This window comes from Symphalangus syndactylus, chromosome 14, assembly GCF_028878055.3.
Source record: "Symphalangus syndactylus isolate Jambi chromosome 14, NHGRI_mSymSyn1-v2.1_pri, whole genome shotgun sequence".
Lineage (NCBI taxonomy): Eukaryota > Metazoa > Chordata > Mammalia > Primates > Hylobatidae > Symphalangus > Symphalangus syndactylus.
In genome coordinates, this window is record NC_072436.2 from 41,141,959 (window position 1) to 41,168,378 (window position 26,420).

General features: G+C 45.5%; 1 protein-coding gene across 2 annotated transcripts in view; it reads left to right on the plus strand.

Moving 5' to 3' along the window:
• Positions 1-7: 7 nt before the first annotated feature.
• The window catches only part of LOC129461651 (DNA-directed RNA polymerase I subunit RPA1-like), a 66,534-nt gene continuing 40,121 nt past the window's right edge, over positions 8-26,420 (plus strand). For both annotated transcript variants that reach the window (XM_055240877.2, XM_055240878.2), the window contains exons 1-9: positions 8-46; positions 5,638-5,724; positions 7,087-7,192; positions 7,815-7,977; positions 10,545-10,715; positions 10,849-10,971; positions 13,717-13,947; positions 18,684-18,938; positions 23,501-23,692. In XM_055240877.2, coding sequence (XP_055096852.1) covers positions 7,116-7,192; positions 7,815-7,977; positions 10,545-10,715; positions 10,849-10,971; positions 13,717-13,947; positions 18,684-18,938; positions 23,501-23,692 — 1,212 coding nt within the window. In that variant the 5' untranslated portion in view covers positions 8-46; positions 5,638-5,724; positions 7,087-7,115. The remainder of the gene's footprint in view (positions 47-5,637; positions 5,725-7,086; positions 7,193-7,814; positions 7,978-10,544; positions 10,716-10,848; positions 10,972-13,716; positions 13,948-18,683; positions 18,939-23,500; positions 23,693-26,420) is intronic.

Sequence of the window (26,420 nt, forward strand, 5' to 3'; positions counted from 1 at the left end):
GCCGTGGTGCACAGGACAGCTGGCCAGAAGGACTCGGAACCCCTGGGTGAGCAGGCTGGGTCCGGAGAGGAGCTCCATGTGAGGCCAGCAGATGTGTCCTAAACCCTGGGAATACCTGGTTCTCCTCACCACGTGTTTCTCCCCTGCGTTTGGGAGGGGCCAGCAGAGGCACAGTGTGCAGGCCTCTCAGGCCTGAGGGGACCCTGGCGAGTGCCCAGCTCAGGCCTCTCACACGGGAGAGCTGATGGGAGGGGCTGCTTTATGAGGCAGTGCCCCACAGGCGCCTCTTGCCTTAAGTGGTCGTTTTTCTGAAAGATTTTTCAGGAAGAAATTAAGAAATTTACCTGGCAAATATTTTGAAACATTTTACTGTAAAACAAGTGTGGATCTATTTTGGAATAAAATGTAGGCGAATAATTTTTAAGAAAATGCAAGAATTCAGCAAAACATGAGCGCCTCCTGCAGGCTACTCCTGGCTCTCCGCTCAGATCCCCCCCAGGGTAGAGAGTTCTTTCCTCAGCTCTGCCCTACCCAAGCTCTGCTTGGGAAAAATTTTGAGATAACTTAATACTCTCACTTTGTAATTTTTATAGTCAGAGGCTTATTTAAAAATGTTTTTTGGTTTTTATTCTGAAGTGGTCAGAAGATTAAATAGAGTATTCCAAGAGAAGCACTGAGAGCAGTACCTGCTGTGTAATATGTGCTATATAAATGTTAACTGTTCATTTCTTTTTATGTCATCAGTGTGCCAGGGTAGAAAATGCATAACCTGGCCGGGCACGGTAGCTCACACCTGTAATCCCAGTACTTTGGGAGGCTGAGGCAGGCAGATCACTTGAGGTCTGGAGTTCAAGACTGGCCTGGCCAACGTGGTGAAACCCCATCTCTACTAAAAATACAAAAATTAGCCAGGTGTGGTGGCAGGCACCTGTAATCTCAGCTACTCAGGAGGCTAGGGCAGGAGAATCGCTTGAACCCAGGAGGTGCAGTCTGCAGTGAGCTGAGATCGTGCCACCGCACTCCAGCCTGGGTGACAGAGCAAGACTCCATCTCAGAAAAAGAAAGAAAGAAAAAGCACAACCTGCAATTGTCACTTGGCTCTGCCACTTTTTCTGAGTGGCGGATAGAAGGCTGTTTTGAGGCGTTTCCATTTCCAACTCTATGTACTGGCATTCATAAAGCCTCTTGCCTAGAATTGAGGAAATTACATGCATGGCAGTCCATAGCAGATACTGTTACTAAACCTTTCACCAGGGCTTGAGAATATGGGATAAGCATGGAAATAACATCCCCTCCTGGAGATGCATGATGTATGTTTTACATTGAACACTCTGGCATGGCCTGGAGTAAATGAAAAACCGGTTTATTATTTTTTAAAAATGTTATAGTTTAGGATAATTTTTAGACTTAATAGAAGAGTAGTAAACATAGTACAGAGAATTCCTTAATACTGTTTACTTCATTTGCCCTACCGTATAACATAGTAGATTACCGTGGTGCATTTGTCAAAACTGAGTTTAACATTGGTGCAACACTGTTACCTAAACTACAGACTTTTTAAATTTTGCTGGTTTTCCAGTAATTTCCTTTTTATGCTCCAGAATCCAACCCAGGATACCACACTGCATTTAGAAAGCCTTTTTAATTTTGTTTCATGGTTGGCAGTTAACACCATAAGAGTGGATTTTCCTACACTTAACCATTAAATAGCCCTCAAAACAATTTTCTTGTAATACCAGTTGGGAATTGCTTCTGTAGCCCTTAGGATGCCTTATAAAATGTTCATAGATTGAGAACAAAGATGGTTCGAATTCTAGAAGATAGTTTTCGTGGGGCAAATGTCCAGCAGGTAAGTAGCCTTTCAATGCCTTCACCAAACCCATTCTTCTAAAGTCATCTTTCATTGCAGCCACGCGAATATGATGGTGCAACCAAAAGTCTGTGCATTAGAAACAAGTAGACCATAGTCTTCCACAGCTCCAGGCTTGGGTATTCAGTATTTAGCACACATTTATTTGTTGGGCGCTCAGCATTATGCCAAGGACCGTGTTTGTGATGAGCACAATGCCAAGACACAGACCAGACCATGTGGTCTTGCTCTCTGAAGGGGCTGCAAGTGACACGCATCAGTAACCCTGGGGAGCAGTGATGTGGAGGAAAGTGAGCACCCTCAGCATGGGTCTGACCATGTTCCTGGTATCAGAGGGAATCAAAAAGTGAGGGCTAGGCTGGGAGTGGTGGCTCACGCCTATAATCCCAGCACTTCAGGAGGCTGAGTCAGACGGATCATCTGAGGTCAGAAGGCAGGCAGATCATCTGAGGTCAGGAGTTCGAGACCAGCCTGACCAACATGGTGAAACCCTGTCACTACTAAAAAAAAAAAAAAAAAAAAAATTATCCGGCTGTGGTGGTGCACACCTGTAATCCCAGCTACTCGGGAGGCTAAGACAGGAGAATCACTTGAACCCAGGAGGTAGAGGTTGCAGTGAGCCGAGATTGCGCCATTGCACTCCAGACTGGGCAACAAGAGCGAAACCCCGTCTCAAAAAAAAAGGAAAAAAAAAAGCGAGGGCTATGCCTGAGTAGTCCCCACGGACTGGTGATCCCACAGGGAGCGCTGTCAGCTTGTGAAATGCCACACGTGCTGCTCCAGTGTGCTCCATGTGCCCCCCCGAGCCCCACAAGGCACATTAACATTTAAAATGAGAATTCATATAGCCAAGACACTTCCAGCCATTGTGATCCCAGGTTATTTGACCTCTGAATCCCTTTTTCCTATGGCACTTCTTACAACTGAAAGAAAGACACATTCAAGATGCTCTGAAATCCCAGCTAGGCAGAAGTCATTGTTGCAAGCTGCAGAAGTTCTTGTTAGGAGGGAATGCAGCTCATGTGAGGAGATGGGCTTCCACAGCTCTCTTCTGACTCTAAGATCCTGTGATTGAAGAACAGCCTCTGCCTTCACGGTGACCAAACTGCAGTGGGGGCATTGCTGGGACAGGAGCTGAGGAGATTCGACCCATCTTCAGCATTTCCAACCTATTTAGTAGAAGAGAAAGTTCAGACATTCATTTTCAGAAATGCCCACATAATGCAGGTTAATGGGGTCTGTTTTCTCCCACTGAACATATGTATCTTTCTAATGCTGTGGTTATCCCTGAAGGTCAAGGCCATTCTTCATTGCATATCCATGCTTCCTTCAATTGCGTTAACTCGTTGAAATATTATGCTTTTATTGACATCAAGACTTTAAACATGCAGACTCCTTGACTTAGCAATTCTGCTTTGATGACTTTATCCTAAGGAATTAGAATACTCACAGTGTTGTTTGAATAGTTTAAAACTGGACATGGGCCGGGCACGGTGGCTTACGCTTGTAATCCCAGCGCTTTGGGAGGCCGAGGTGGGCGGATCACGAGATCAGTAGATCGAGACCATCCTGGCTAACACGGTGAAACCCCGTCTCTACTAAAAATACAAAAAATTAGCTGGGCGTGGTGGTGGATGCCTGTAATCCCAGCTACTCGGGAGGCTGAGGCAGGAGAATGGCATGAACCCAAGAGGCAGAGCTTGCAGTGAGCGAAGATTGTGCCACTGCACTCCAGCCTGGGCGACAGAGTGAGACTCCGTCTCAGAAAAAAAGAAAATACTGGACGTGACTTAAATACCTATTAACAGAGACTACTTAAATTATGGTGCATTTGTTAATTGTTCTCCAAGTTAGAGATTTCTCTAAAAACTTATGATGACATATCCTCTGCATATTTTAAAGAAACTAGCTGGAGAATTGGAGGTGGAATGAAGCTAGTTTTTAAAAATGGAGGAGGCCGGGCACGATGGCTCATGCCTGTAATCCCAGCACTTTGGGAAGCCAAGGTGGGTGGATCATGGGGTCGTTAGTTCGAGACCAGCCTGGCCAACATGGCAAAACCCTGTCTCTACTAAAAATACATAAATTAGCAGGGCGTGGTGGTGTGCGCCTGTAATCCCAGCTACTCGAGAGGCTGAGGTAGGAGAATCGCATGAACCTGGGAGGCAGAGGTTTCAGTGAGCCGAGATTGCGCCACTGCACTCCAGCCTGGGCGACAAGAGCAAGACTCCGTCTCGGGGGAAAAAAAAAAAAAAAGAGGAAAAGGCAAGAGTGGTGTTTTTAAGTGTAGACTATCTTAGTCTATTTTAAACATCTATATTTGAGCCGTATACTCTTAATTTAGAATTTGCTGTGAGCTAGACACCCTGTCAAGTGTTAGGAACACAGACAAGGCATAGTTCCTGTCCTGATACGTGAATAAAAAGGGAAAATTGAGCAATGTTTAGTTTCAGTGGATGTATCCAGAAAAGGTTTTTTGGGTTTTTTTTTGTTTTGTTTTGGGCTTTTTTTTTTGCGACAGGGTCTCACTCTGTTATCCAGGCTGGAGTGCAGTGATACGATCTCAGCTCCCTACAGCCTCTGCCTCTCAGATTCACGTGATTCTCCTGTCTCAGCCTCCCTAGTAGTTGGGATTACAGTCATGTCCAGTATTTTCTTTTTTTCTGATACGGAGTCTTGCTCTGTTGCCCAGGCTGGAGTGCAGTTTCACGATCTCCACTCACTGCAAGCTCTGCCTCCTGGGTTCACGCCATTCTCCTGCCTCAGCCTCCAGAGTAGCTGGGACTACAGGCATCCACCACCACGCCCAGTTAATTTTTGTATTTTTCATAGAGACACGGTTTCCCTGTGTTGGCCAGGCTGGTCTCAAACTCCTCGGGTGATCCGCCTGCCTTGGCCTCCCAAAGTGCCCAGAAAGTTTTGAACCTGAAAGACACACTACTTACTTGTCTTAGTTAATCATCTAAATGCCTGGACCCTACCTCCTGAATGGCAGCCCCAAGCCTGGTCTTCTAATGTAACCTGGGTATTGCTGGTAGATGGCATCCCAGAGTGATCTTGCTCAGTGTGAGAAACCAAGCGCAATCTATTTCTCACGCACCAGTATGATATTTGTAAAAAGAAGTCAGTATATATTTACCCATAAAAATACTTATTTATCCATAATTCAACTTATGTGAACTTTTCTGGTAAAAACCAGGTAGATAAAGATATTTATTATAATGTTACTTATAACAGCAAAATTTGGAAATCAATCCAGATGTCCAATTATGAGAATATGGTTAAGTGAATTAGGAATCATCCTTGATGGAATATCACATAGCCATGAAAAATGGTGATCAGGCAAAAGCTACATAGCAACGTGCAGAAATGCTGATGAGATGATACTAAAAGGGCAAAGTAGCACAAAAATAAATCCACACTGAAGATTACAGTTGTGTAAAATACTTGTATAGACAAAAAGGCCTGGGAAACAATATATAAAAGCGATAGGAGTTGTTCATGTGATAGGATTATGGGTAATGTTTTCTTTTACTTTGCTTTTTTTTTTTTTTTTTTTTTAGGTTTTATACAATAGCCATATGGTTTTTATTACCATAGAAATGAGATTAAGGACCAGAGGGAATCCAGGCCTGATAATATGCTACCGTAGAGATTGATTTTTGTGGTCAAGTTGCAGGCTTGGGGATAAAGAATTGATAAATCCCATTGCAGAAAGAGTACCTGTTACTGATTTATTGCACTTTGATTCTCCTCCTTGGCTCCAGGAATTGAGGAAGCTCAGACGGGAAAATGAGGATACTTAACACCCACCAGTGCCTGCGAACACCTTTCTGCCCTGTGGAAGAATGAAGGTGCTGTATCAGTCTAAAGAAATAGCCTTGATCTTCTCTAGGCTGTTATTTCCTGGACTCATTAACCCTGCCTTATTACTTCTTTTAAGTTGTAATGACTGTAGCTCCCTCCTGGAACTGATCCAGAGGTTTGGGGCAGTCTTCAGGGCACATTGACATCGAGATATCATAGAGCAGGGGAGGTCATACCCAGCACGAAAAACTTGACAATTATTACAGCTGAGCCTGGTTATCAAATGACAACTCCTGGTGGGCCTCGCTTAATACAGGTTGGCATATTTTTAGAAGGTTCAGTGTAACTTATTTTAAATGCCCGTAAGTAAAATGCTGTGTCCTTCTGTGAATCAAAGAATGAACTCTTGTCTTATTTAAATTGGGACTTTACTATAAGGGAAATCCTTCTTTCCTTTTGAGTGTATAACAAAACCTACGCAGTATATTCAAGCCCTTGTGAGAGTATGTGTAATAAGCACTTACAAATGAACACGTTGTTAAAGAGGTATCAAAAAAAAAAAAAAAATACACTGGAGTTAGTATGATTGCTTCTGTGGCAGGCCCTAGCACATTTTAATCTTTTTCTCTAGGCATTTTTTAAAGTAACCAGAAACCTGAAATAAAGCTTTGATCCACAGAAGATCCTTTCTTGGCAGTACCTGTTAGGGGTGGGAGGAGGCTAACTTAAAAAAAATTTTTTTTATTCAACATATTTTTTAGGAAGATCAAAGTAATAATGATGTGTGTGATGTCTGTGTGTTTTAATAGTCCAGGAGGGTGATTAAAAACAAGTGAAGTTTCTTCCCCATCCTTGCCCATCTCAGTCCCTGGGTTAAGAGCTATTGTCCCTGTAGTACCCATTTTTATGCTGTCATATCTCCTGCATACAAACCGTCATGTACACAGAGGCTATTTTTTGTTTTTATAAAGAAAAATGAGGCCAGGCACATTGGCTCATGCCTCCAATCACAGCAATACGGGAGGCTGAGGCAGGTGGATCAGTTGATCCCAGGAGTTCGAGACCAGCCTGGGCAACCAAGCAAAACCTCATCTCTTAAAAAAAAAAATACAAAACTTAGCTGGACATGATAGCACGCACCTGTAGTCCCAACTACTTGGAAGGCTGAGGTGGCAGAATTGCCTAAGCCTGGGAGGTCAAGGCTGCAGTGAGTCATGATCTCACCACTGCACAGCAGCCTGGGCGACAGGAGTGACACCTTTTCTCAAAAAAGAAAACTGTGACCTTAACTCTACATATTATCTTGTATTCTGTTTTTTTCCTCACTCAGTAATATTTTTATGGTTGTCCTCCCCTGCCCTTAGTGATAGATTTAAATGGTCTCCTTGGTTTCTTTCTTTCCAATGCAGGATTCTTTCTGAACTACCTTTTTTCGGGAATGGATGATGATGTTATGGAGTCCAGATTCAATCCCAGTGTGTTCTTTCTAGATTTCTTGGTGGTGCCGCCCTCAAGGTAATACCCTGTAATTAACTTATTTCACCTGAAAAAAAGCGTACTAAGGAACTGAAACGTGACCTCTAAGAGAGATGAAAGGGCCAAGGGCACTGAGAGACAAAGCTGCAGTTCCGCTCCAGGTGCAGGTGGTGGGAGGGCTTGCTTTCCTTCCCGTTTGTTGTGAACGCGATAGCAATGTTGGTTGTTTTTGTTTAGTTGTTTTGAAACGGAGTCTTGCACTGTCTCCCAGGCTGGAGTGCAGTGGCATGACCTTGGCTTACTGCAACCTCTGCCTCCTGGGTTCAAGTGATTCTCCTACCTCAGCCTTCCGAGTAGCTGGGACTACAGGCACGTACCACCACACCCAAATAATTTTTGTATTTTACATAGAGATGGGGTTTCACCATGTTGGCCAGGCTGGTCTCGAACTCCTGACCTCCAGTGATCCGCCTGCCATGGCTTCCCAAAGTGCTGGGATTATAGGCTTGAGCCACCACACCCAGCTGGAATGTTGGTTGGGAAGGTTGGTTGTTTTGAGCGTGGTGGGGTGTGCTCCCTACAGTAGATATGGGTGAGAGGCTGAAGAACATGATCCTTTCCTCACACTAAACATTCGTTTATTCTGTATGTCGCCCTGCAGGTATCGCCCAGTCAGTCGCCTAGGAGACCAGATGTTTACCAATGGCCAGACGGTGAACTTGCAGGCTGTCATGAAGGATGTAATTCTGATTCAAAAACTTCTGGCATTGATGGCCCAAGAACAGAAGCTGCCAGAGGAAGTGGCCGCACCCACTACAGATGAGGTCAGGGCTGCTCTGGTGCTGATGTGATGAGCACACACGCTTAGTGCTAACTCTGTGCGATGTGGATGTAGACACTGGGTACCGGGAGATGCTTCCTGTAATGTTCTGTGCAGCTGGCGGCAGCCTTAGTGTGAGCTCTGGGCTTAGGGGGCACCTAGGAACATTAGGGGGACACACATGGGTCTGAGAATGGAAAGGTCTGGGTTCTGGTCTGGGTTCTGCACCAAACGACCATGCCAGGTGACCCTAGTTGAGTCACTTCCTTATACTAGTGTCTGCTATAAAATGCATGTGATTTGTGGTGAGATTTCATACCTAGGCTGTTCCGGGCTACCAGCTCTCAGCAGCTCTAGAAAGAATAGCCTGCTTCCCTTAAGCTCTAAGAGTGTCCCTTCTGGGTCACAGTACTAGAGCTCATGTCGCCAGCTCTATTTTGGACACGTTAATGTCTCCAGCATTGGGGTCAGGAAGGCAGTATTGCAGAGTGGAAATTCCTCTCAGAATAGGACAGTTTCAACTAACATTTCCTGAGCCCCTTCTGTGTGCCGGGTTAAGTAGTAGATCTTCAGTGGGTACAAAGGTGAATTGGGCACCCAGGAAGCTTGCTGAGGTCATCAAGATCCTTCCCAGCTTTAAAGTACTCTCTGGATGCAAATAGGCAGCCTTGGGTAGACAGTCCGGGTTCTCAGACTCCAGCCACTGCAACAGTCCCGTTGTCTGCCGGGCCCATCACAAGGTGGCGCCACTGTCTCCTGGACACTTATGCTGCAGGTTACACTTGGGGCTTTCTGTGGTTTTGCTTGTTTCCTGATCGGCCAGCATTGGTGTGCTTTTAAAAACTCCTTAGTGTAAGAGACATCGACCATCTGCATGCCTTAGTGCAGTTTCCAAGGAAAGACCATGGGATAACTGTACCCAGTGACCAGGGTTGAGAATCTTAGTTTGATGTCCCTTAAAAATCGGGCAGCCTGGCCAGGCATGATAGCTCACGCCTGTAATCCCAGCACTTTGGGAGGCCAAGGCAGGAGGTTCACTTGAGCCCAGGAGTTTTAGACCAGGTGGGCAACATGGCGAAATCCCGTCTCTACCAAAAATACAAAAAATAGCTGGGTGTGGTGGTTCACGCCTATGGTGCCAGCTGCTCAGGTGGCTGAGGTGGGAGAATCGCTGGAGCCAGGGAAGTTGAGGCTGCAGTGAGCCATGATCGCACCACTGCACTCTAGCCCGGGTGACAGAGTTAGACCCCATCTCAATAATTAAAAAAAATAAATAAATAAATAAATAAATAATTGGTCATCCCATTTGTCAAATAAATGCTTGGCCTCTGAGGGGCAAATAGCATCCTCTGATTCCTATGTCCCAGTGCCCTCTTTCCTTGTGATTGACAGGACATGTTTTTTCTTTCCCCTTACTCTCTGTGTTCCATCCTCATGGCAGCCCTTGCCAGGCACTGTGTAGGCACTGGGGCTACGCCAGTGAGACAAGTTCTCACTCATTTCACAATCACTGATCCTGAACCAGGTAATGCCATGAGCAGTGAGTTGGGCTAACAGGGCCGGGTCATCATGCAGGCGACTGTATCTCCCTCCGGGACTCTAGCCAGAAGGGGACCCTGAGTGTTTTATGTAGAATACATCTATTTTCCCTAGAACTAAAGAAGATTCCTGTGTTCCTCAGGTTTGAGGACAAGCCCACTTCATCACTACTGGGTTTTCATGACATTCTCGTTTCCTGAATCTTCACCCACCCTCACCCTCCCACCTCAAGACACTGACTGGTTTCTTCTCTTATCTGCCCACACTGGAAGACATGGGACCATCTGTCTCCTTGTGTCATACCCAGCCGATGGGGCCAGTAGGTGGCTAGACAGTATCAATAGGTGGTGCTCTAAGCCAGCTGAAGGCTTCTGTGTATTTCTGTCCCCTGGGTAGGGAGTGGGAGAGGAGGAGACGGGGCTAGGGGCAAAAATATTAAAAAAAGGATTGGTTAAATGTTCCAGTGAGACTTGGCAATCAGCCAGTAACTTGATATAGCTCAGTTGGAGACCCACATCTTAATTGAAGACATAGAATATCATATGGCAAACCTAGTTCCTTTTTAAAAATTGTTCCACCTGCATGTTTGTAATTGGTTTGGATCAAGTTTTTCAAAGCCATAAATAAAACTGAAACTGCATATGAGAACTGGTTATCTGGCAAGATGACAGAACTTCATAAGAAATGTACTGATGTGGGAAGGACTTCCTAGTTTTCTTTCTTTAGGAATTGCGTATTAAGGGATTTCAGCAAAAATGCCTTAAGGAAGGAGCGTGCTTATAAATTTTGAGTTCATCTTACTACTAGAAAGAGACAGGCTGGTAAATATGTAACAGTACTGATATGTCTTATCGACATGTACCTACAAGATTGATTTATTAGCATGTTTGTCTCTGATCTGTCAGGTTCAGAGGAGATAAACTCCAGAGTGCATAGTTATCAGAGCCAGGGTAAGAAGGAAAAATTAAATCAAGCCAGGCCTATTGGAGCTTTTTTTCACCATCCCTGTTTTCTTGGTTTTTTATCTTCCAGGAAAAAGACTCTTTGATTGCTACTGACCAATCCTTTTTGAGTGTACTTCCAGGCCAGTCCCTCACAGACAAACTTTACAACATTTGGATTCGCCTTCAGAGCCACGTCAATATTGTGTTTGATAGCGAGATGGACAAACTAATGATGGACAAGTACCCAGGCATTAGGCAGGTGAGCAAAAAACTGGATTCCCATTGCTAGCTACAGAAGATAAAGAATAAACATTGTGTATTGAAACAAGAAACTAATAAGCCTACTGGAATTCTTGTTGAATGTTTTTTATGGCCTTTTTTCTCCCATAAAGATCCTGGAGAAGAAAGAAGGCCTGTTCCGAAAACACATGATGGGAAAGCGAGTGGACTACGCTGCGCGCTCAGTCATCTGCCCAGACATGTACATCAACACCAACGAAATTGGAATTCCCATGGTGTGTGTGTGTGTGTGTTTGTGTGTGTGTGTGTGTGTGTGTGTGTGTGTGTGTGTGTGTGTGTGTGAGTAGGGCTCATTTGCTTCCCGTGAGTGGCAGACAAGAATGCCGCAGAGGGCTGGGGACAGGATGTGCAGCAGATTATACTGGCTTGGGCGGAACTAGCTTCTGCCTCTTCCTGGACAGCCCACAAGGAGGTGACTGGAAGCTGCATGATGGCATTGCTCTCACTCCTTGCCAGGCTTACAGACACCTTCTACCCACAAGTCAGCACCAGGGAGCTGAATGTGGGGTGTTCCACATCCCCGCCCACAAAGCTTCCTCCTGCCCACCTCAGCCTCATCTTTTGACCTTCCTTACCAAATTGAATACATGACAGGGGAGAGGAAGAGGGCATGGGGCATATCAGTTATCAGCCCTGTGTACTTTCCAGGCATCAGAAATGTGTACCCATGGAGAGGCTGAGGCAGGAGAATGGCGTGAACCCGGGAGGCGGAGCTTGAAGTGAGCCAAGATTGCGCCACTGCACTCCAGCCTGGGTGACAGAGCGAGACTCCGTCTCAAAAAAAAGAAAAAAAAAAAAAGAAATGTGTACCCCATGTTACTGGGAAGAGGAAAGGGAGTGAGTCCCGGAGAGAGGCGTGTGCATGTTGCCCAGGCCCTGTTTCACTTCTCAGGGTCAGCAGCTTGAGGTTCACCTGTTAGTGCTCTCCCCCCGACCCCCTCCGGGAGCCAGCTTCATCTTCTCACATCCTTAGCACTTCACACCATGGTGCTCAGCAGCAGCAGCCTTTAATCAGCTTCCTCCTTAATGGGCCGGCCTCTAGGTCAGTAATGTGAGGGTGGTTTAATTTCCCTCCGTGGAGAGCCTCATTTCCTTGCACGCCACCCCCTCCACCCCTCTCTGGGGACTGGTGATGAGCAGCGCTGAAGTGTTTCCGATCATCCTGTGTCCCCATGGCCTCATCTCTTTGTGGCACACTTGGGTTTCCTGGACAAAGGCGTGATGTGTCAGGAGACAGCAGTCTGAGAAGGCCCAGTCCTGTGCCTACTGCCTCCTGGGAACCATAGTCCTTGCATCCAAAAGCTGGATCGTGTGGTGAGGACCAGCTTTGCGAAGTCCAGTGGTGACATTCCCAAATCTGAGGCCCCGAGGAGACGTAGCGACTTTTGGTTTCCCTCTCTGGACAGAGGGCAGGGGCCACCCTTGTTGGCCTTGACTTCATAGCGCCTACAGTATCCCCAGCTCCGTGAGAGACCTTTTGTGCTGCCTCTTCTGTCCTCTAGGGTGCTGGGTTCTCTTTCTTAGATCTGGGTTTGTTTGGTAGTGGCTTGTCCCTGGAGGAGAGACCCCGAAGTCATTTCTCTGCCCACCTGCAGACTGCCGCAAGTCTCAGGGCCATGGTGGCCTGGGGCATAGGTATTCCTTACAGGATAGCTGGGAAGATTAGAGTGGATAGAACTGCCTCTGGCCCCTTGGATCACATGCTTCCCATAGAGCACTGTTGACAGGTGCCACAGGAGCAAGGAGCTAGAGACCAGCAGTGAAGCACAGACTAGTGTGCTCCCATATAAAGCAGTGTCCAGGGGTGGAGACAGACAGTAAATAGATGAACAAGTATATATATGCTCTATTGAACGGTGATGGGTGGTAAGTGCATCAGCAGCAGTAGAGCAGGCTCAGGCTGAGGAACGCAGGGGCCGGGGTAGCCCCAGGAGCCTTCTGAGAAAGTGCTGCTGCGCGGGACCTGTACAAAGCTAGACAAGTTCCTTTATGTAGGACATCTCAGAGCCTCTGGTGTATTTGTGTACATTTGGAAGCATTAGAGGTTTATAATATTCAGTAGCTCAAAAACTCATTTAACAGGGAACTTGTTTTACTTGGAGCGTATCCCAGGCCTAGCTTTAAACACAGCACACTGCATTTTCTTAGGTATCAGAGGAATGCGTCAGTTTCATCTCAAGTACCACCTTGATTGTAATGGCTACCAGAACTGTGGAGTTGAGATATTCCGATGCCACGTCTGGGCTCAGGGACAGCGCCATGATCCATTAGTGATGTCTGCTAGGGTGGATGAGGGATATCATGGCATTTGCCACCTGTCTCAAGCAAGTGCCCCATGCCACCTTTGGGAACTTTGAATTTATTGGCAGATAAGAAAATGAAGTTTTAGAGTGGGTTAAAAATATTGGCCAGGCGTGGTGGCTCACGCCCGTAATCCCAGCACTTTGGGCAGCCGAGGCGGGCAGATCAGCTGAGGTTGGGAGTTCTCTACCAGCCTGACCAGCATGGAGAAACCCCGTCTCTACTAAAAATACAGAATTAGCCAGGTGTGGTAGTGCGTGCCTGTAATCCCAGCTACACGGGAGGCTGAGGCAGGAGAATTGCTTGAACCCAGGAGGCGGAGATTGTGGTGAGCCGAGATTGCGCCATTGCACTCCAGCCTGGGCAACAAGAGCGAAACTCCATCTCAAAAAAAAAAAAAAAAAAATTATATAAACTGCTGCGCTTAAATTATTCTCCTCAGACTAACTGATAGAAAAGGAGACCTAGTCTCTATACCATTAAGGGAGTAGCAGAAGACAGGCAGGATGTTACTTTGCTCACTGGAAGACCTTCTTGGCCAAGTCAGACAGCTCCTCCACATCTTGGGTGGAAAAGACAGCGTATTGAGACAGATTTGGGGTCCATGAGACCTTTTTTTCTCTCTTCCCTGAATTTCTACCTCCATTCCTCATTTCCAGGTGTTTACCACAAAACTGACCTACCCGCAGCCAGTTACCCCGTGGAATGTTCAGGAACTTAGGCAAGCAGTCATCAACGGCCCCAATGTGCACCCAGGAGCCTCCATGGTCATCAGTGAGGACGGCAGCCGCACAGCCCTGAGCGCTGTGGACATGACCCAGCGAGAGGCCGTGGCCAAGCAGCTCCTGACCCCAGCCACGGGGGCACCTAAGCCCCAGGGGACAAAAATTGTGAGTAAGGGCAGCTTTGGTCAGGGACCCATCCAGCTCCTGTTTGGATCCTGGTGATTGGTGGCCATCAGGCATGGCTCCAGTGAGCACTGACACAGGAGCCTATCCCCAAGAGGAAGCTCCCCGACACGTGGGTGGCTTTTTAGATTCACCTGTAGTCCCCGGCCAGAAGAATGGCTGCCCTTAAACAGGACTACTCAAAGGGCAGTCCCCAGACCAGCATCAGCAGCATCCCTGGAGCTTGTGAGCAATGCACATCCCCCGACCTCTACTGAATTTGAATCTCTGAGAATAGAGTTCGGAATCTTTTCTTTACCATGCTTTCCAGAGGGTTCTTCTGCATGCTGATGTTTGAGAGCCACTCTTAGGAAGAGAGTGCTCTGTGCCAGTGATAACTAACAAATGACAGGTTATAACTAATGTTTCCATTTTGGGCAATTGCTAATGCCAGCCCATAGTGCTGTGGTAGGGAATCCTGAGGCTCTATCGAGTTCCACTGGAAGGAGCACATGATCGATTAACAATGTTGCTGAGTGCATGAAATCAGCAGGTGACAGCTCTGTGGCTCTGTCACATAATAGCCATTCCTGCTGGGAGGGGAGTAGCAGATGACCCCTAACTAGGCAACAGTGGCAGCAGTTGTTGGAGGGAAATGGATTCAACTTGGATGTAACCCACACGTGACTACCGGAGTCAACGTGTGACTTCCTGGATTTTCCTCACCCACCTGCACAGCAGGCAGGCCTCTCCTTGCCCTCTGCCCACCCATACCCATGGCTGACCTGCCCTTCTTTAACACTGAGTTCAGCTCTGCAAAGTTGCATCAGCCTTGAAGGAAGTTTGGAGGAACCGAGAGGAAAAGGAAATGCCCCTGGCCTTGCGGTGGTGCCCATCACTGCTCATCACAGGCCGTCTTGCTTCCTCTCGTTCTCACCGCCGTCCTGAGGGACAGCAGTAATACACCACCTGTATTACTGTATTCTCCTTTGGTGACAGGGCACATGCAAACATAGAGATAAAGTCACCTCTTTTGTTCTTCTCTAGTGCACAAAGTAAGGTTTGTATTCAGGTTCATAGAATCGATCTGCCTTTCCTAAGTGCCTGGCGTTTTGCTAGGCACCGTGTGAGCAATGCAAAAAGAAGCAAGGTGTGTTTCACTTCACTTACATTTAACTCAGGTCAAACATGTGAAACAGACTCACAGTAGGAAAGGAGAGAGAGAGACTAGGAGAAGGGGTGAGGGATGAGGCAGTACTGACGCCCCCTGCATGCTAGCACTTTGCAGTCCCCGCGGACGGATCCTCGCCACCCTGGAGTTGACAGCATGGTGGGGGAACCACTAGGAAGTGAGCATATAAATGTATTGCTGTTGCGGAGGGGTGTGGTAGACGCCATAGGGAACAGCAGTGACGGACAGTGACTTTAAGCACATAATGCCCAAGAAGAAACAAGTTTGAGGGGAATGTGCAGGGCAAGTGGAGAGTTTGGGGTCATCAGGAAGCAACTGTGAGCCAGGTGCTGGGGCCAGCCTCAGGGCTAAAGAGGGGACTGAAGGCAGCAAACTCTTGCTGTTCTCTCAGGCCTTAGCAAGCCCTCATTCCTCTGGGGTCAGATAATAAATATTTCTGTGGTCCTGGGCCATGCAGGCTCTGCTGTAACTGCTCAGCTCTGCCGCCTAATACCAAAGCAGCCACAGGTAGTACACAAATAGGCATGGCTGTGTTCCAATAAAACTTTATTTATAGAACCAGGTGGCCAGCCTGAGGACTGTAGTCTGCTACCCTCAAAACCTGTGATTTCTTTTTTCTTTTTTTTTTTTTTTTTTTTTTTGAGACAAGGTCTCACTCTGTCTCCCTGGCTAAAGTGCAGTGCTACAATCACAGCTTACTTCAGCCTCCACCTCCTGGGCTCAGGTGATCCTCTGACTCAGCCTCCTGGTAGCTGGGACCACAAGTGTGGCTAGTTTGTGTATTTTCTGTAGACATGGGGTTTCACCATGTTGCCAAGGCTGGTTTCCAACTCCTAGGCTCAAGAGATCTGCCCTCCTCAGCCTCCCGAAGTTCTGGGATTACAGGCATGAGCCACTGCTCCTGGCCTGTAATTTTTGAAGACTTTGGTTAATGTGTTGCATATGGGTCAGGGCAAGGCTGAAGGGGCTGTGTGGGGTTGATTGGGAAGGAAACACTGAGGTCTCGTCCGAGGAGGAACCACAGGCTAGGTGAGGAGAGGAAAGGCCAAAAGGACCCATTTCCCCTGTGAAGTATGAAAGCTCTGCCGCATCCCCTGGGCCTTGTAAATAAAAGAGGGAATGGCCCAGAGAGCCAAGGCTCATTGCCCTGCTCAGCAGCCTGCCAGAAGCAGGCCTTTGGCTCCAAGCCTGCCTCTGAAAATTCTGACCCTGGGGGCACTGGGGCACGCTAATTTTCACTGCAGTATTTATTTAGAGACAAGGGTTGGCAAGGGGAATACCCTATGCTCCAGGGCTTCTGTTTGGATTGGCCAGTGCCTACCAGACTGGCCTGTGTACCTTCCCAGCTGTGGTGAGTTTGCTTATGCTGGAGGATGTCTCAAATTTTCAAGACTCAAATCCTAGGCCCAGCCTGGCTTTTTGGGCTTGGGCCACAGTTCTAGGCAGTTTCTCCCTTGAGAGACTAAAGAAAGAAGACCTCAGCTTATATGACGCAGTCAGACAGCGGCCAGTGCCCTGGGCAGATTCTCATGGGAACCCTCAGAGTTTAGGTCTCCTTGGAAACATGGGACTTGGCAATGGGGAGGGGAAGGTTTGAATTCCTTTGGGAGCAAAAAGAGAGACTGCATGCTAGGTAATTTTAGGATTGCTTTGTAGCACTTGAGGGTTTTGCTCCCTGCTTCTCTGAGCTAGAGAGAGAGAACTTTTAACCTCACTGAACAGGAATCAGGGAGAGAGTTTTGGGGAGTATCTCTTAATTACTTCTAGCCTCTCTCTTTAATGAACTTTCTAACGCAGTTTCATAAATGTGGGCAACATAAGAAGAAACTAGACTTCCAATAATTTATTGTTTTCTCCTACCTGCTATCTGTTGTGATTTAGAGGAGATTTGGGGTGGCAGAGATTTCACCAAGTCTCCATAATTCCTTTGTACTAGAGGAGCCCTTCAGAATGCATGGGGTGGCAGTTACCTTCATGCATTTGTCTTTTAAGGTGTCACTTGATGTTCAGTGTTTAGGAGGCCCAGTAGTTAATATAATTGAAGATAAGGATGGTAAGGGTCTTAATAGGTGGTATGGGAGAGTCAGCTTTGTGAGAGAGATGTCTGTCAGAAGGACATGACCAGCCAGATATTTATAAGGGGGGAAAAGTATGAGCAGTGGTCATCTTAGAGGGGTACAATTACTTGTGATTTTTAAATTCTTATCTTTAAAATTGTCTGTATTTTCTGTTTTCTCTCTCACAGTGAGCATAGCACTTGTTCAATATTTCTTTCTTTAAAAATAAGTGAAGATCTTTTTTAAAATTTACAGAAGCATCACATATTCATTATAGGAAGAACAATGCTAAGATGTAGGAAAGTAGATGAGTGTGGTGACTCATGCCTGTAATTCCAGCACTTTGGGAGGCCAAGGCGGGAAGCTCGTTTGAGGCTAGGAGGTTGAAGCTGCAGTGAGCCATGATTGTACCACTATACTCCAGCCTGGCAACAGAGAGAGACGCTGTCTCAGAAAAATGTACAGCCTAGTGAGGATCCAACCACCCCTTTCCCATAGACACACACACACACACACACACACACACACACACACACACACACACACACACACACACGCAGAAGCTGGGTTGGTTTTTAAATTTTTTTTTTTCATCATGTCACATGCCACTTGGGTTTTTTTTTCTTTGCTGTAATACATTATTGCCATCACTTCAGGCCTTCTATACATTTACCTTATCCTTGTTCATCACTGCATAATATTCCATAGTGTGGATATACTATTGCCCCTTCTATGGGGCAGTCAGGTTATTTCTAGTTTTTGCCTCTAAATGCTGCTACACAAACATACATACTCATCTAACCTTGTGTGGGTGCTTTTTTTTTTTCTTGAAGAGCCAACAGGAAATGTGTTTTAAGTGTTCTAATAGCTATTTTCAAACTCTGTTCCCAAAAGACTATGACAATTTACAGCTCTTAATTTTTGAAGTGCAATAAAGTGTTCTCTGAAGGCATTGAACTAAGAACCCTGTTCTGGCTCTGCTATATGAAGCTGGGCAAAATTTTTGTGAAATGTAGAATTTCTGTTTAGAATAATGTATTCACATGTGATCATTGGGGGCGGGAGGGATTCGAGAGTCTGCCAATGCCTTTCAAACCCAGTGGTTTTGTGGTTATGTCTTCATTTTGTTATGGTTATGTCTTCAGGAGTCTTATCCATTTCTTTCTTTGGATTAGTTTTCAGAGGAATCCAGGAACCTGGGAGGACTATGCATTTCTGAAGAAGACAAAGACCTGTGGTCTTATTTGTTCCTTATACTTCTGAGCCTAGAGCCAGGATCAAGGTTGTAAAGGGCCAGGACCAGAAGGGCCTAGGATGTATTTCTCAGAGATTTCCAGGGTTTTGCTCTAGATGAAAAATTCCCCTTGCATTTAGTTGACTAGAACGTGAGACAGAAGCCACACCTTGGTCAAGTTGAGGTGAGCACTTGGAAAGAGCCGTGGTGATACTGACCTTTGCACTGATCACCCACCTGTCCACTCTGTTCCCAGGTGTGCCGGCATGTGAAGAATGGGGACATTCTGCTACTGAACCGACAGCCCACCCTGCACAGACCCTCCATCCAGGCCCACCGTGCCCGCATCCTGCCTGAAGAGAAAGTGCTGCGGCTCCACTATGCCAACTGCAAGGCCTATAATGCCGACTTTGATGGAGACGAGGTGAATGCCCATTTCCCCCAGAGTGAGCTGGGCCGGGCCGAGGCCTACGTCCTGGCCTGCACCGATCAGCAGTACCTTGTTCCCAAGGTAGGTCTGGCCTTGAGGCCGTTCCGTGGTCATCGTCAGCATGACTTAGCACTTTTAAGTTGGGTCCTGCCAGCCCCTGGGGTCACTGGGCAGCTCCAGGACAGGGGCACCTGGAATGGAGGGTCCTGGTTTCTCCCAGGTGGGGTTTTTAGCCCATCTAGTTGCTTAGAGGCTGGGAAATGTTTCTGTCTTGCTGCGTTGTAAAATGTAAATCAGGACAGAAATTGTGATAGCCATCCCAGAAAGCCAACCTTAATAACTGTGTAATAGGTCTTGTGTTCAGCACTGAAGTTTGGATTCTGCAACTTAGTAGCCCCCAGCCAGCATTAGCATCCCAACACTGTAATGGTTCTCATGGTCCACTGATGACTTTGATCCTTTGTTCTGACAAACATGAGTTTTAAGAAGCAGCCTAACCCCAAGAGCCCAGAAGAGATCCCCCAGCAGCCCGTGAAGGCATCTTCTTTCCTCTTTGAATCCTTTCCTTCTTTCTCCAAGTTCACTCCTCAAGGGCAACCCCACGTAGTCACAACTATCCGGAGGGACACGAGGAAAGGATAGAACTTCCTCCCCCGTCTCCTGAGCAGCTGACTCGTGGCCAAGAGTGGCAGGGGCCTGAGTTAGCATGTGCTCATGAGAGGGAGAGAGCGGGGAAAGAGGCAGGCTGCAGGGAAGAAGACAGAGTGTGCTCCAGTGCCTCCTTCACCCTCACCACCCACCCGAAGGTCTGAGTCCTCCTAAATTATAAGCCATTTGTGCCACAGTGATTCACAGTTATACATCATTCATTTGGATTGTGGTGGAGTATGAAGAATAATCGTAACGTCAAACCAAGGCTCCCATTTCCCAAGTACTTTTTCAGTGCCATACACTGTGCAGAGAGCACTTTAGAGGCTCCTCATCTCACCCTCCCCACAGTCCTTGGAGGTAGGTGCTATTCATGTCCACATTTTACACTTGAAGGATTCGTGTAACTTGTCCAGGACACTCAGCTGAGAAGCAGGAGGAAGGAGAAGGAGCTGCTGGATCTTCCTAGGGTTTGTGCTGGCCGCAGGGTTGGAGAGCTCTGTGCACAGGGAGTGCCAGGGGCTGCTCAGAGATGCCTAGCGTCAGTCAGCATCCTCTGCTCCTTGGAGCTTCTCTATTCCCATCAGCCATCTGCCACTAGGGAATCAGGCAGGTGGCCAGGAGCCTGGCATCCCGGACCCTTTTCCCACCAGATGCACCACTGTGGCTTCACAGGGGTCCTGGTTGTTTGAGTTGGCCTTTCCCTTCTCTGCCCACCTTTGTTGGCTGTGGATTAGCAAAGGGACTAAATGTAGGAAGAAGTGGTGAAGGGCCTACCCAGATTACTTGGAAATTAAAAAAAAAACATTTGCTAATTTGAAAAGTGGCTTTTTATGTTTTCATTTAAATAATAATGTGGCTCTGTGGTGGTGGCAGTAAAAGCTGCCGTTTATTAAGTGAGCCACGGGCCTTAGGCACTGCTGTAAGCAGTTTGCAGGCATTCCCTTCCTTATGCGGTTGGTGTGATTTTCAGACAAGGAAACACCAAGTGAGTAATATGTCAGCCAGCAATGAGGCCAAGACTCGAACCCAGCAGCTTTGGATGACACCCCACCCCCCCCCACCCCCCCAACCTGTGCGCTTGGCTGTGCATGTTCTTAGCGTGTTCTTAGCCCCACTCGACAGGCAAGGCTGGTACTAAGGGAAGGCAGGTGACCCGAAGTGGCTCCCAGAACTGTGTGGGTCTCTGACTCTATAGCAGCCAAGTCATATTTCACCAGAGGGGACACAACTGGGGAGCAGCAGATGGTTTTTTGCTGGCAGAGTGACCTGAGGCATTAGCTATGTGGGGAGTTGAGGTGCTCGAAGTCCTCAGACCAACGACCTTGAATGTGCTGTGCTTGATTTTGATTGAATAAGGTGCAAAGCCGTAGGAGACTTGATGCTTACATTGTGTCCTGCAGTGGGCTGACTTATATAAATCCAAGTGTACCTCATCACATGCTCATATGCCTCTGAGTTTTAGGTTGGGTGTACACTTAAGGGAGGCAGGAGAACACAGGTAAATAAGCTTAATGTCAATAATTTATTGAAAAAAGCTTATGGGAGATGGCTTGAAGATTCTCTGTACTTTCATTCACTTTCTTTTGTCAGAGGTAAAGAGCTTTTGATTCTTGATAAATTTTATTTAGTCCTTGGTGTAAATGCCAAGAAGTGGAATCCTTATGTTTGCTAATGGTTATAAAAATGCAACATGTCTTTATTGGCAGAGTCCTAAAAGGACAAGAGCTGATTTGGTTAAACTAGGAAAACCAGTATTTTGGGGTCATTTTTCTTAGTGTATCTTTATTTCCCTTAGTTTCCATATTTCTTTATAATTCAATTTCTTCTCTATTACCAGATTATCTTCCTTAAATAACCATAATACTAAATTAAAGTAAATTTTGTCATTGGTTTTATGTACTTAGTAGAGTTTTGTGGCGTCTTTTTACTTAAAATAGGAGTTGAATGGAACTCTATTTCTTTTCCATGAAAACAGTTAAACTTTTCATTTATGTGTTACTTTTTGGACTAATTTTTTTTCCTTCTGTTTATTTATTGAGGGCCCATGCTTTGTGGAAAGTTTTTAAGCAAGGCTTGAGATATGTTTCCTGACTTCTATTTAGTCAGCTAGAAAACTCAAGTTACAGGATACCCTATTCCCAAAGCATCCTGACCAGAGACATTAATTGTAATGTCATTTTGCTGTGCTATTAAGGAGAATAGTAAAGCTGACAATTTTCTGGGGTTTTGATTCGGAGATGTTCTTTCTGATCCTAAGCAGGAGTTAGGAAATTTATAAGTAGACCTTTAGTAATTGCTTTAATCAGCATTCTGCCATAGAATTTGTGATGATTGCATTGAAAGCGATTTAGCCATCAAAGTAATTGTCTAGTCATGGAAAAATCTGGGCAGAGAGAGGAAAAGGCACTGAATAGATCACAGAACCTGTAATTATGTTCTTTAAGGAAGAAAACAAAAGGAAAAATCAGTATCTGCCCCCCAAAGACTGTGAGATGAGTCCAATGCATAATACTAGCTTGGCTTTTTCCCCCAAGCAAAATAAGACCATCTAGGCAACAAGAGGTAGAGTGTAATTTTTTTAGGTACGTTATTAAGTCAAAGCCTTCATAAGAGGGGCTGTGTGCTCCATCTCATCTTGCCTTCGGTTTGTGCCACCTTTCCAGCCCATCTGTAATCGTTATCTTTGAGTTTACATAGAGTCCATCACTGTAGTGTTCAGACCATTTGACAAGGAGCTTTTTTTAGCCTTTGAGTTAGTACATGTGGTTAAATTTCTGGTGCTTCTCCCAGGCTGCATTTGTGAGTTCCCTTAGCCTTAGTTATAAAACATGACCATACTGTTGGCTAGTATTTAACAAATAATCAAATTATTAACAATCTTTATATCCAAGGCACAGGTTTTTCTCAAATTCCTATAAACATTGAAAAGTTTACAAAAGCTATATCTTAAAGAACGTCAGTGAGCATAGCTGTTTTTCCTTTAGCGTGCGTTATGTTGCTGTGAACACAGACCCGACAGATAAGGTTCAGGAGACCGGGGATCAGAATGGCTGTGAAAGTGTCAAATGAAATTAATGCACTCACCAAATCTCGGGCTTTTCATAAAAGCCTTTCTTTTTGGCATCTGGTAGATAACAGCCTTTATTAAGGGCCCACCATGAACCCTGTGCCGTATTGTGAAGAGATAACTAATAATGGCTATTCTGCCTTCTGCAGTCATGCACATCAGGCCCACTCGCAGCTCTCTTGAGGAACCTGTGCCAGAACCCCTTCCTCCCTACACTGGCCAGCTCAGCCCTCAGGCCTCAGCTGTGAAACTGCCCTTCGGAGAGGCTATTTCTGACCATCCCCCCCCACCTCAAGTCTATATTATGACCCACCCTGTTATTTTCCTCTTTGGCATTTAAAACACTTTGTGATTTTGTATTTATCCGATCATTTGTTTACTGTCTAGTTCTCCTTCATCATAAAGGACCATGTCTGTTTGGTCCCCTGGAGTAGGGAAAAGCCTACCCAGTGCCTAGGCATTCAGGAGGCTCCTGATCAATATTTGTTGAGTGCATGACTGATTTACAGAAGAGCCAGGCCAGAAACGTGTGAAAAACACTAAAGCATAAAACCAAAGTATAAAAACAAGAACACAGCTGACAGCAGCCAGACCAAATTTAGGCATAAATGCCAAAAATACGCTGGAGTAACTAGAACCAGATGGGATTAAACAGAGAAGGCTTGGGGAACTGGATGAGTTTGAAGCAGTTTTGATATAGGATAGTGGGCAAATGGCAAACGTAGAAGCCAGTGCTAAACCCTGGTCATGTGCTTTGGGAAGCAGTTGGCTCCCAAGCAAGAACATAGTGAGGACGTGGGCAAGACAAGACAGGGATATATGAAGGGCTCTTGCTAGAAAGTGGCTTCCAGGCAGGTGATTAGGGAATAGAGTTTGACTTAAGATTTATTTTCATTCTTCTTGTGTTGTCTGTTTACGCTTATAGGATGGCCAACCATTGGCGGGACTGATCCAGGATCACATGGTTTCAGGGGCAAGCATGACTACTCGGGGTTGCTTTTTCACCCGGGAGCAGTATATGGAGCTGGTGTACCGAGGACTCATGGACAAAGTGGGGCGCGTGAAGCTCCTTTCTCCTTCCATCCTGAAGCCCTTTCCGCTGTGGACAGGAAAACAGGTAATTGGGAGAGAACAGCCAGTGTATGTAACCAAAGGAAATAGGCCACTCATGTAAAAAGTTTTATTCTCAGAAGAGCCCAGACCAGAGACAGAGAAATGGCTAAGCTAGCAATAGTCTGACTTCCTTTCCCCTTTGTTTGGGGTTCCTGAGTCTGGGTGGCTTCAAGGGAGTGTCTAGCAAGAGTAGACTGCATAGTAGCCTGGTGTGGTGGCTCACGCCTGTAATCCCAACACTTTAGGAGGCTGAAGTGGGCGGATCACCTGAGGTTGGGAGTTTGAGACCAGCCTGGCTAACACGGTGAAACCCTGTCTCTACTAAAAATACAAAATTAGCTCGGTGTAGAGGTGTGCGCCTGTAATCTCAGCTACTGGGAGGCTGAGGCAAGAGAATCGCTTGAACCCAGGAGGTGGAGGTTGTAGTGAGTCAAGATCAGCCACTGCACTCCTGCCTGGGCAATAGAGTGAGACTCCATCTCCACACACACACACACAAAAGTAGACTGCATTGTTTCTGTCCTTTGCTTCTAACTTAAATTTAGTGTCCTCATAATACAAATATGGTGGTAATAGGCAGTGGTGCTGGTGGAGTAACAGTAATATTTGTTGGAAAGTTCCATGTGTTTGCTGAGTGCTTTAGACACATTATCTGATTTAATCCTCACAACTAATCTGCAATGCAGAAACCATTATTATCTCCATTTAGGAGATGATAAATTACATGCCCGAGACTGCAGGAGACAGATCAAACCCAGGACTTTTCAACCCCGGAAGCATCATACCATACTTCCTCTCAAAGTAACCAAATTACATGATATGTGGTGACCAAATAATGAAAAACAGTAAAATATTTTCTTCTACTGTTGCCTGAGTCTCCAAATTCAGCCTTAAGGATCAACTTCTAGTTGGCTATGTGATCTTAACCCTGTGGGTCTCAGTTCCTCATCATTTCCTGGGACAGTAGAAATTAACTTTCTAAGCTAAGTTCTGATTCTAAACATGGTTTTTCTCTTTGAAACCAGACTGACCCACAAACAAATTCTTGTGTAATATAGTCACTCTTGCCCTTTTCACCTATTTGCAAAAAAAAAGCCTCTACCAATCTTTAGAGACACACTAAAAAATCTCACCCGTGACAGAAGCAAAACCTGGACCTATTTCCTAATTTTATTTGGTACAGAGGATTTTAAAAGGATTCAAGGTGTGGCCTCTGGGCATAATGGAATTACTTTGGAAATCAGCAACCAAGATATTTGGAAAAGCCCTCAATATTTGTACTTCTAAATAACGTACTTCTTAAATAGCTCATGGGTCAAAAGAATCAAAAGGGGAATTAGAAAGCATTCTGAAGTAGATGAAATGAAAACACAACATAAAATTTGTGGGATGCCACTGAAGCAGAACTTAAGGGGGAAATTTATACATAAAATGCCTAGGTTAAAAAGAAGAAAAAGGGTCCCAAATCAATGACTTCAGCTTCAAGTTCATGATCTCTAAGGTCTCTTCCTGCTCTCCAGTTCATAGTCTGTGGACCTGGAACTTGATTTTCCTTTTTAAGCCAACCTTGCATTCCTGGATAAACCTTCCTTGGTCGTGAGGTATTATCCTTTTTGTATATTATTGAATTCAATTTGCTAATATTTTTGTCTAGAATTCTTTTACTTCTGTGTTTGTGATAGATATTGGTCCATAGTTTCATTTTCTTATAATATGTTTGTTTGGTTTTGGTATCAGGGTAATGCTGGCCTCATAGAATGAGGTGTTAGGAGGTATTTCCTCTGGTTTTCTGTAAGAGTTTGTATAGTATTCATATTATTTATTCCTTAAATGTGTTGTAGAATTCACCAGTGAAGGCATCTGGGCCTAGAGTGTCTTTGTGGGAAGGTTTTCTTTTTTTTTTTTTTGAGACAGAGTTTTGCTCTTGTTGCCCAGGCTCAAGTGCAATGGTGTGATCCTGGCTCACCGCAACCTCCGCCTCCCAGATTCAAGCAATTCTCCTGCCTCAGCCTCCCGAGTAGCTGGGATTGCAGGTATGTGCCACCATGCCCAGCTAATTTTGTATTTTTAGTAGAGATGGGGTTTCTCCATGTTGGTCAGGCTGGGCTCGAGCTCCCAACCTCAGGTGATCCACCAACCTTGGCCTCCCAAAGTGCTGGGACTACAGGCCTGAGCCACCGTACCCAACCTGTGGGAAGATTTTCAATTAAAATTTCTATTTCTTTAGTAGACATAGAGCTATTTTTGGTTATCTACTTCTTGAATGAGCTTTAATTGTTTGTGTTTTTCAGGGAATTTGTCCATTTCGTCGAAGTTACTGAATTTATAGGCACAAAGTTGTTCATAATGTTCCTTTGTTGACCTTTTCTATCTGTATTGCCTATAGTGGTGTCACTTCTCTCATTCCTGACATTGATAATTTGTGTCTTCTCTTTTTTCCTGATCAGTTTGCCTAGAGGTTTATCAGTTTTATTCTCAAAAAAAAAAAAAAAAAAGTTTTTGGTTTTATTGACTTTTTCTGTTTTCTGTTTTGTTGATTTGAACTTTATCACTCTTCTGTTTACTTTGGTTTAATCTGCTCTTTTCTTTCCTAGTTCTTTAAGTCCTTTAAGTCAATTTGAGACCCCTTTTCTTTTTTTCAGTGTAGGCATTTTATGTATAAATTTCCCCCTTCAGTTCTGCTTAAGTAGCATCCCACAAATTAGTATGTTGTGTTTTCATTTCGTCTACTT